Source organism: Atta cephalotes, assembly GCF_000143395.1.
Source record: "Atta cephalotes unplaced genomic scaffold scaffold00063, whole genome shotgun sequence".
In the NCBI taxonomy this organism is placed as follows: domain Eukaryota; kingdom Metazoa; phylum Arthropoda; class Insecta; order Hymenoptera; family Formicidae; genus Atta; species Atta cephalotes.
The window spans coordinates 645,836-657,400 of NW_012130127.1; the positions used below are offsets into that span (position 1 = coordinate 645,836).

At 26.6% G+C, this 11,565-nt stretch overlaps 1 protein-coding gene across 1 annotated transcript; it reads left to right on the forward strand.

Annotated features, from left to right (window-relative positions):
- Positions 1–509: 509 nt before the first annotated feature.
- LOC105623725 (cytochrome P450 6A1-like) lies at positions 510–6,783 on the forward strand. The gene is made up of 5 exons (XM_012205106.1): positions 510–842; positions 4,814–5,339; positions 5,679–5,900; positions 6,184–6,435; positions 6,559–6,783. Exons 1-5 carry the CDS (start codon positions 510–512, stop codon positions 6,729–6,731), a joined length of 1,506 nt encoding a protein of 501 aa, XP_012060496.1. The 3' UTR covers positions 6,732–6,783.
- Positions 6,784–11,565: the final 4,782 nt, after the last annotated feature.

Genomic DNA, 11,565 nt, shown 5'->3' on the forward strand with positions numbered 1-11,565 from the left:
TTATATATATATATATATATATATATATATATATATATATATAGAGCATGCTAAGATATATAATTATTGTCCATCATGATATTATGTAAATTATCATAAAAATAAAATTATGTCGTCGTCAACAAATAAAATTTTTTTTAATCGACTAAGTATTTAATTGACTAAATATGGTTGCGTTTATACTGACTATTGAAAAGCGAAATTGAGATGATCCTTTAAATATGTTAATTTAATTTTTGTTTATGGGAAAATTACATTTCTGCGATGAGGATTAATTGATGAGGATTAACAATAAGTATAGTCGAACCGTATCAGTGGAAAATTATATTATAAAATAATAAATTTTGCATTGGCACATCTAATTATAACTCGTTTAATTGTTGATCTGAATTATTTATTAATTGAATTAATTTATTAATTTGTTTATGGACATTTAAATAACAAAATGTTTTTTTCTTTTTTTCCAGTAAAGATCATTTGTGATAATCGATTGACGAATGTGTTGAAAAATGGAATCTTTTGAAATTCTATGCGGTATTGCCGTAGTAATTCTCTTTCTTTATTATTTTCTCACGTCGACTTTTGACTTTTGGAAGTCACGAGGCGTTCCTGGTCCACAACCGATACCGGGATTTGGCAATTTTAAAGATGTTATGTTTAATAAGATATCCTCAGGTGATTATTTGACAAAAATATATAACACTTACAAAGATGAACCATTGGTTGGGATATTTTCCATAAAGACACCCATTCTTATTATAAAAGATCCAAATTTAATTAAGGATGTTCTTATCAAAGATTTTACTAAATTTGCTGATAGAGGACTTCCCATTTTTGAAAAGGTGAGAATATTTAAAGTTATATATAAGTATAAGTGTATTCAAAAAATAAATAATGGTAAACACACATACAATATTTAGGTCATATTGGGGACATACATATGTAGGGGGAAGTAGTATAAAAGGCGAACATCTATTCGTGCCAAAAAATGTTGTATATTCACAACGTTATTGATTTAATGCCGTTATTTTGCTTATGCAACAAAGAGTTAAGTGGACTACGTGACCTACATAAAGTTACGATAAAAAAATTAATTTTTTGATAGTTTTTTTGAGAAAGAGAGAAAGGGAAGCAGTAAGTGAAAAATAAATTACCGAATAATTTTACCGTAATAACTTTTCGCAAATAAAAATAATTTTTATATTTATTAATGAAATAGTTGGTGAGTAATGAAATCAATTAATTTAACGTATAAAACAAAAAAATTAAATTAAAAAAGCACAGCAATTATATTATTAACGACAATTTTTTGGATAATTGTTGTAAAAATGGTTAAAGCATAATAAATAAATTTTTTACAATTTTTTACAATTTTTAAACAATGAGCGCAAGAAATAAATGGAATATTATTGCATTTATATTTTTTTTTACACAAATTGACGGAAAAGCATATTTATTTTAATAAACAATAAGAATAGTAACGCTCGAAATTTTTGCACAGCAATACGATAATCCTAATAATGATTAATAATCGAGCAAAATTAATTATTTCCTACGAAGATTTTATAATTAAATATATATTAATTATTAATTAATACATTTAATTTCTAATACATTTATTAATTTCGTATACTTAATTTACAAATCTTCTTTTCTCCTGTATTAATTTTAATGTAAACCATATGAAACCATACATATCTTGGAAGATAGAAGCGCTAAGCTGATGTTTTAGCAAATGAATTTTTAATGCATCCTCTCTAATATTTTCTTACTTTTTTGCTATAAATGTGTGCTGTTTTGTATTTTTTTTATAAAACGCTTAACTTGCCAGAAGAAATATATAACTATAATGTAATATCACTATAATGTAATTGCTGCGCTCCTTTATTTTTTGTTTAATTTTTTTGTTTTATATAATATGTTTGATTAATTGATTTAATTATTTATTAATTTTTTAAGCTTAATTAATTATAAAATTATTTTTGTTTGAATAAAATTATTACATTCGATAATTTTTTTTACATAATCCTCTCTTTTTCTTATTTATATACTGTATGCATTTCCAATATATTTTATATATTTTATTATTTTTTATATAATTTAATGAAAGAAAAAGAACGAAAAAAATTTTATTCAACGATCTTATTTTTAAATTGTTAAGCGGATATTTTTATCAATCGTGAAATAAAATTTCCGTTATGGAGTTTATATGTTAATATTGAAAATGATGTAATGATAGATTAAAACGAATGTTTTTGTAATTATATATGCTCCACAATAATTGTTAAACTGTAGCATTTAATATTCAGCATTGGCTTAGCCCTTATTAAAAATCATGAAATTTTCCTTATTGAAAAAAAACACGTCATAAAGTTGCATAACGAAATCATATAATTAAGACAAATAAATTACGTAACGAATTATTCTAAATCATTACGTGATTTTTTTTTAATAACGTAATTTAGAAATAAGAAATATTGGTTGTGGACTCTCGAAATTAAAATAATGTAGGAAATTAGACAAATGAGAGTTTGGTGCGGTACTTAATGCATAATCATTAATTCTATGTATATATATATATATATATATAAATTATATTTTTTACTTGCTGTACACTCAAACATTGACCACTTCTTGGGTCATTCTCAGTGAGATCAATGAAGAAAAAGAGATATAATAAAATTTCCACCTCCTTGCGTATCAGACGAGTGCTTATTCAGCTGTGTATTTCCAAATGCTTCATCAAAATTCAAAAGCGGTGATTATAATGGAATAACAAATACCTAAGTTGTTAATTAGTCTTTAAAATATTATCAGCAAATTATGAAGATTCAGAAGCGTGAAATAACAATTTAATTACAAATTAAGTAAGTTTCCATGTCAATTTTATAAAATTCTTTATCGAGATAATATTGTAGCTATGATCTGTATCATCAGAGTCGTTATGATTTAAAAATTATTTGCAAAAATACGAAGATGAAAAACATAAATAAATAAATACCACTATTTTATATATGTAAAAATAAAATATTATTAAAATGTTATAATTTACAATTCCATTTTATGTACGATACATTAACGATATTGCCACTGTGATTCCTTCTAACACTACTGAAACTTAATATATTTATACTACTTAATATATTTAATTCATTTCATTCGAGACTTCAATTCACAACAGAGATTGGCGGAAAAATTTTTAATTTTTTGGATGTTAAGAAACATAACAATTACCAATAATGACAACATCCTGGAATTTGATTGGTTTCATAAATCAACTTTTTCAGCGAAATATTTAAATTTTACGTCTTCACATTCTGTTTCACAGAAAAGATCAAGATGTCATTGAAATTATTGATAGAGTTTTCCTTTTATCATATCCGAAATTTCATAACAAGAATATTGTTTTCATCATTGAAACTCTCAATAATGACTACCCATTAAATTTCATATTTGATAATATAAATGCGCGATTAAAATCTCTTTTACAAACAAACTTTAAATCAAAATAATGACAAAAATACTGACAATACAGAAAATTTTCTTTGGATTATGATTTCATATGTTCGGAACATCAGAAAAATTTAAAAATATAATAAAAGATTTAAATATTAAGTTAGCTTTTTATAGTCTCAACAAAATGAATAAATTTATTAAAGTCTACAAAGATGTGTTTCCAATTGAATCAAAGAAAAATGTAATGTACTAAATCTCATGTGAGGTTGCGACGCAACCTGTATAGGACAAATGAACAGAAAAATTAAAACTAGAATCGCAGAACATAGGAATCACATAAATAGAAATACCATTGCCCAATCAGTAATCACAGATAGATTGCGTCACGATCATGAATTTGATTGGACAAATGTAAAAATCTTAGATATCGAAAGATATTTAAATAAACGTTTAACATCCGAAATGTATCAAATTGCAAAAAAATAATATAAATTTACAATTAGACACTGAATGTCTCAATCATGCGTATGTAGACGATGATATAGATCATAGTTACAATGTTATTTCGTTAAAGAATTTTATAAAATTGACATGGAAACTTATTTAATTTGTAATTAAATTGTTATTTCACGCTTCTTCAGATGAGGCTTCACAATTTTCAGCTGATAATATTTTAAAGACTAATATAGTTTTCAACTACATTAAATTAAGATAAATTAATTGATTAAAATTTTAAACAACTTATATCTGTTATTCGTCACCGGTTTTAAACCTTGTGAAGTTTTTGGAAATACACTACTGAGTAGCGACTCGTCTGATATATAGGAAGGTGAAAATTTTATATTTCTTTTTCTTCGTTGATCTCGTTGAGGATGACCCCCCCCCCCCCAAGAAGTGGTCGAAACATTCGAGTATACAGCAAGTAAAAAATATAATTTATATATACATAGAATTAATGATTGTGCATTAAGTATCGCACCGATTCTCATTTGCCTAATTTCCTACATTATTGTAATTTGGAAAGTCATGTATGATACGTTTTTTTCTTCTATTTCGTTACATTCTTTAAAATATGATAACTATCAAATCGTAATGAATGAAATCATTTTTAATATCATGTGATATGATTTTTCAAATAACGTGATTTAAAAAAAATCATAAAAAATATTGATTTGAAACAACAATTCATTTCGTGAATTATTTTAATTATATGATTTCATTATGTAACTTTGTGGCATAAATTTTTTCAGTAAGGTTATCTCCAGAAGTCTTAAACAAGTTTTTATGAAATAGGAAAATTGAATTTTAAATTTATTTAATTACAAATTTTTATTCTTTATCCCTTACTTTTGTGTAGACTGAACCGTTATCGCAACATCTTTTTTCTTTGGAGCCAAAAAGATGGCGACCGTTGAGGACAAATTTGTCACCTATTTTTACATCTGGTAAATTAAAAGAAATGTTCTCTTTAATGTCGGAATGTGCTGATCACTTGATCCAATATATAGAAAAAATATCGAGCAAGAATGAACCTATAGAATGCCGTGAATTGTCGGCCAAATATACAACCGACGTTATCGGTAACTGTGCCTTCGGCATCGACATGAATGCACTGTCAAATGAAGAAAGCGAATTTCGTAGAATGGGAAGAAAAGTATTCGCTTTGACTTGGACACGTATATTACGAATAAGAATCAGACAAATATCTCCGTGGCTTTACAATATGCTCGGTTATGTTCTGCCACATACAGATGTTACTAGATTTTTTACACGCGTTATCACGGAAAACATGGATTACAGAGAAACGAATAATATTATTAGGAATGATTTTATCGATATATTGCGCGAATTAAAAAAACATCCAGATAAATTTGGTGATTTTGGTATGTATTAAATATATATATCTTTATATACATATCTTTATATACATATTTTTTTACACAGATCAATTTTTATATATATATAAAAATTACATAATTTTGCACATATCTGAAATAATTTATGAACAATAAAATGAAGTTAACTTCTATTATTCTATTATTATTCTAACTATTATTGTGATTTATGACCAAATTTCTATTGTGGTTATATTTTCATATACTGTTTGAAAATAATTATAACTTTAAAGATATAATAAATTTAATATATATAAATTGTTAATTAATGTAAAAAAATAAACCTATTAAATTTATAAGATTTATTTATAAAAAATTACATTTTAGATTTGACAGACAATTTAATAACATCTCAAGCATTTGTATTTTTCATTGCTGGCTTTGAAACTTCGTCGACGACTATTAGTAATGCACTCTACGAGTTAGCGTTAAATCAGAACATACAAAACAGTCTACGTAAAGAAATTAATGAAGTTTATGTAAAATATGATGGAGACCTTATATATGACAATATTAAAAAAATGAGTTATTTAGATAAAGTTTTCAAAGGTACGTCATTTAACAAAGAAATTAAAGAAATATGTACTCTATGTTGTTCTTCTTTTCAACAATGTTATAATAGGTCTGTTCTTTTTGGCTGAACTTTTGCACCAGTTCATCTGTCTTCTTTTTCTCTTCAGAAAGAAAGAAGACAAAAAAAGATGAAACTGGTGCAAAAGTTCAGCCAAAAAGAATAGACTTAATGTGATCTCATACCATATTAATAACCTGTTTCAATTGTAATTTTGTAATGTATATTTTTATAATTAAATATTGTTTTTATTGCGTGTAGAAACCTTACGAAAGTATCCAGTAGTGACATTTCTTATGAGGCAATCTATAACAAGTTATACTTTTGATGGTACCAAAGTCAATATACCGGAAGGTCAAAAAGTATGGATTCCTGTTTATGCAATTCATCGAGATCCAAGTATTTATCCAAAACCAGATGTTTTCGATCCAGAAAGATTTAATGATGATACTATGCAAAGCAGACATCCAATGTCTTATCTACCTTTCGGGGACGGGCCAAGGAATTGTATTGGTAAAGCAAAATAAATTTAAATATTATTTCTCATTTGGTTTTGCATTAAAAAATATTTTTAATAAAAAATGTTTTCATTAAAAAATATTAATCTAATTTATATTAGCTACTATTCATTTTCAGGTTCTCGTTTCGCTATTTATCAGAGTAAAGTTGGACTTCTAAAGATACTACGAAATTACAAAATCGAGACTTGTGAGAAAACTCCAATACCTTATGTAAATGATCCTAGATCATTTATATTAGCACCAAAAGACGGATTATATTTAAAAATAATTAAAATTAATCAGATTTAGTTTTTTTTAATTATTTGTAGAAAATATTCGTAATAAAAAGTAGAGAAAATTATGAAAAGAAATCTGTTAATTATATAACTAGATAAATAATAATAGAAGTTATTATTATAATTTCTTCCGATTATATTTCTTAATGTGTCCATATGCATTAATATTTCATATCAGTTAATTAAGTTTATAGTGTCCATGTACAGTATGTTGCACCAACATATTGGTCAGTACTTAATACCACAACTCATAAGTTAACTTTTAATCGAGGTTCAATTTATTCTTCGTCTTTTTTTACTTTTAGAACGTTTGTAATATATAATATATAGTACGGAATGTTACCAGAATGTCGTCATTTCAAATGTTTTTTACAGAATATTTCATTTGAACTATTTCTTCAAACATTTACAGAACATATTATTTGAAATATTCTAGAGAGACATTCTATTTGAAATATTATGTTTGAAATATTTTCTTAATATTCTAGAGATGTTTCGATTCAAATCTTTTTGAAATTCCATTCATCTGAAAGGCCATTCATAAATATAATATATTAGGCGTAAAGTTCGTGGCATTTTTTTAATGCCATCTAACGGGAAAAACGCCACAAACTTTTTCCTAATATCTTGATTATATTCGAAAAGACTATTAGCGCTAATTTGTATCATTTTATTTTTATCATCATCTTTATATGTATTAGGTGTAGTAAAAAGAAATCCATTATTTTTGCATGAAATTGAATGGAAAAATAATGGATTTCTTTTTAAATATAATATAAAACAAGGATAAATGGTACAATTAAATAGCGTTCATAGTGCGCTCCTCCAATGCAGCCATCGATGTGAACAATGTGTGTACATGATAACTTATATGTATATTGTAGTTCCCGCGATATGCGACTCAGTCCAAGGATATCAATTCAAGATAATTTACGACATTGCGATCAACACTATCAGTCTACGATCTAGTGCGATTAGTACATATTATATATACAAAGTATCTAGAATATTTCACTCGCGCCATTCTAAAATATTTGAAATATAATATCATCATAATCTATAATATTAATAATAAAATTCAATGTACTACTTTGGAACTGAGAGGTTGCCAGAATATTTCATATGAAACATTCAAAAAAAATTGGAAGCAAAACCTCTCAAGAATATTAAGGAAATATATTGCCAATGTAATATTTAAAATGGAATGTTTCTAAAATATTTCATTTATAATATTTTTAAATATTTCAAATAGAATATTGTCAAGCTATTTCATAATGTTTTGAAATGTTCAGAAAGATTTGAAGCGAAATGTTTCCAGAACATTAAAAGAACATTGCAAATGTAATATTTCCAATAGAAAGTCTCTAGAATATTTCAAAGGAAGTATTCTACATGCAATATTTCTAGATATTTACAGAAATATTTCAAATGAAATATTCTGTAAAAGAATATACTGAAAAGAACTAAAATATTTTTGACGATATTCGGTGCTGTGTTAATCGTTAAAAAGTTATTAACATTTAAATGAAAATGTAAAATAGTTCTGATCTCTAGGCAGGGAAGAGAGATAAGGTGGATCTTTCTTCGTGTGAAAAATCGCCCCTAGGCAAGAGGAAGATAGGGTGAACCTCGCTTTGCGATCAAAGTCGTATGCCCCTAGGCAAGGGGAGATAAGATAGATCTCGCTCGCATGGAAAGTCGTAGTCCCTTAATCATCGCCTTCTTTTCATGTAAAGCAGGGAAATAATTACCAACTTTGACTTAATTACTTTTTAACAAATAATAAGCGACGGCTAAAATTTATTGGAGATTACTCAGAATCATCACTTAGACAACATAAATCAAGGTTAAAGTCATTGGAAAAGGAATGCTCTAAATAATTATCCTTAAAAATTCGGCCTTATGAAACTTTTTGGTTTCAAGCAAGTTCGACGTCACAAAATACATTTTAAAAAACTATACTTTTCTTGCAATAAAAAAATAAAAGGAATTATTCAAAATTCGTTAATTATAAATTGTCACATATGTCTTAAGATTAGAATCCAACCGAAATTACATTTTGACTTCCAGCCAAAACCGAAAACGAATAGTCAGTTGTCACTCAATTTCGGCCGAAAACGAAACCGAAACTTACATAAGTCTTACTGAAAAAAAAAAAGAAAGAGAAGGCTAACGGAGTCACATTTTTTTTGCCAAAGTCGAATTAACATTTTTTGATTATAGAGATCGTATGATTTTCAAAAATCATGTCGTCAAATTTATGTCTTCAAGAAAGAAGATTTTATTAAAATATCTAACTATAATAATATAATAATATTGCATCAACTTTTAAAGAAATCAAATTATAGTTACTATTAGGATCATATCAAACTTATTGTACTAAAATTGTTAATCAATGAGTTAATAATAGTATAAAAACAATTAAAATGGAACAGTTATTTTTTGAACTCACCGATTGATTACATCTTGTACAATTTCGAGTTATCCACCCAAATTTTTTCTTAATTTCAGCCAAAATCGAAATCAAACTGAAACTTTGATTTTTTACCGAAACTGACTGAAACAGAAACTGAAACCGACCTTTCGGTCGGATTCTATAATACTTAAGACATTTCGATTTTGAACATAAGATCTAAGATAGTTTAATTTATGCTGTATATTGTATATACTATACAGACATATAATATCTTACAATATAGCATCTATTAATAATATCTAAAAGGATTAGGTAGTAACTAGTTAATAATATTCTTGAGGCTTCCACGGTATGCTTTCTATATAAAGATTATGCGTTTCGCAGGTTTCCTCCATGTCCAGATCTATTCTTGGCATTCCATCCGCGAAACGCATAATCTTTAACTAGTTAATAAATTAAAAGTTAAATAAAAATTAAAAATTTAACAACTTTTAACTTAATTTAGTAAATTATATAAAGAATTAATTTTTAACTTAAACTTTAATGTATAAACTTTCTTCTTTTTAAGATTAATATTAAGAACGAGACCATTTATGAAAATATATCAATTAAATATGAGAAGCGCCAATTAGAGTTCAAGTTAGATTTTAGACTAATACATACATAATCGCGCTTAGACGGCCGAAGCACACTCGCACACGGACATGGCTCATGCCTTTGTGTGTGTCATGACGGTGGCTCGACCGTCAGCACCGCTTGCCGCGGTATCTCTCTTCCACATGCCATAAAATGCCGTAAACGAGTTGAAAATAGCATCATTGTGACGCTATGTCATTATCATTTCCTAACTAGTTCCCAGATAACAAAACGTTTCTTAGCGTAATTACTCGGAGTTGTGCAAACATTAGTATGCAGCAATGCAATTTGTATTATGTAATCTTGATAGATTTGATTATTATTGAATTTGTATATTATACTATATTATACATAAATTTATAAATCAAATTTTATAGATTATACTCTAAATCTTAAAATTAAAAATAAACAATCTATACAAGGTCAATAAGAGGCTAGTGAAGGTGCCAACGATTAAAATCTATATCATTAATTGATTGTGTGAATCTTCTTTATTTTGAACGTTTCGGCTCTCTTTGGAGTCCTCTTCAGCAATACATATCTTAAATCTAAAATCATTGAACCTTCCGTCATATGTGAGTCACTAACAGGTTCCCAACTAAAAAATCCTGATTTGATATATGTATATAAAATTGAGCCAATAAGAAAAACCAAACCCAAGCAATTCACCTTAAACGGGAAGTTCAACAATTCCATGAAGCTTTGGAGGTTTATATTAACTAATAAATTATTGAACCAGTTATCTCAGTTTTATATTCATTATTAACCTTTCTCTCCGAATAATCAAAAGTGTTTAATGAACAGTTTTTAATTGAAAAAGGACACCTTGCAAAAACAAAACAATTAAATCATAATTAACATTACAATATTCCAAATATAAATCCAGCAAACGAGAATGAATTAAAATGGAATGAAATTTTTTCTATCCGAATTTATGCGTATTTTAAATAGCGAATACTTTCTTTGGATTTAATTGGATTCAATTAAATTCAATTGGATGCAATTAGATTGAAAAATTGCATTCCCTATTCAAAATTTTGAATTGAACAGTATTCACACAATGCACAGAAAAAGCTAATATCATTTTTAGATTGAAAGACATAGAGATATGCAATTCCTATAAATAAAAGTGCATTCAGGATTGAAAAGCATTCATTTTAACATTCGTGAATCAATATTTCTGAATACATTTCAATTCATTTCAATCTATTCTCGTTTGTTGAGAAGTCATAAATTATGTACAAGACGTGAAAAATACATTCAATTCTTTATGAAGTGATTTAATTGGTCAATTCATTTAGCATCATTGTATATGCGTGATGTAATCCTTTAGTGTCAGATCATAAATTCAATCCATTTTTTGCATGAGAATGTGCGTTTTTTCAGACGTTTATTTAAAGATTTTTCATGATCCAGAATTTGAACATTCTTCCAATCAAAATCATGATTCAATTTAACTCTGTGATTCGTAATAACCAATTGTGAATTGGTATTCCAATTGATGTGATTACGATGTTCAATAATTCTAGAGTTCATTTTTCTATCAGTTTATCCTACGTAAGACGTGTCAACATCACACAATCTTTGCATGTTAATTTGTATATTACATTTTCTGATTCTTTGGGAGGATATCTTTCTGGGAATGAACTGAGTTTGTTATTATTATAAAATGCTGGTTTCAGATTTTCTTTTTTACAAATTTTTAGAAATTTATCTGATGTGGAATTTGTGTAAGGAATTAAAAACCAAGGAGTTCTTTCTATATATATTTTTTCTATATATATATATATATATA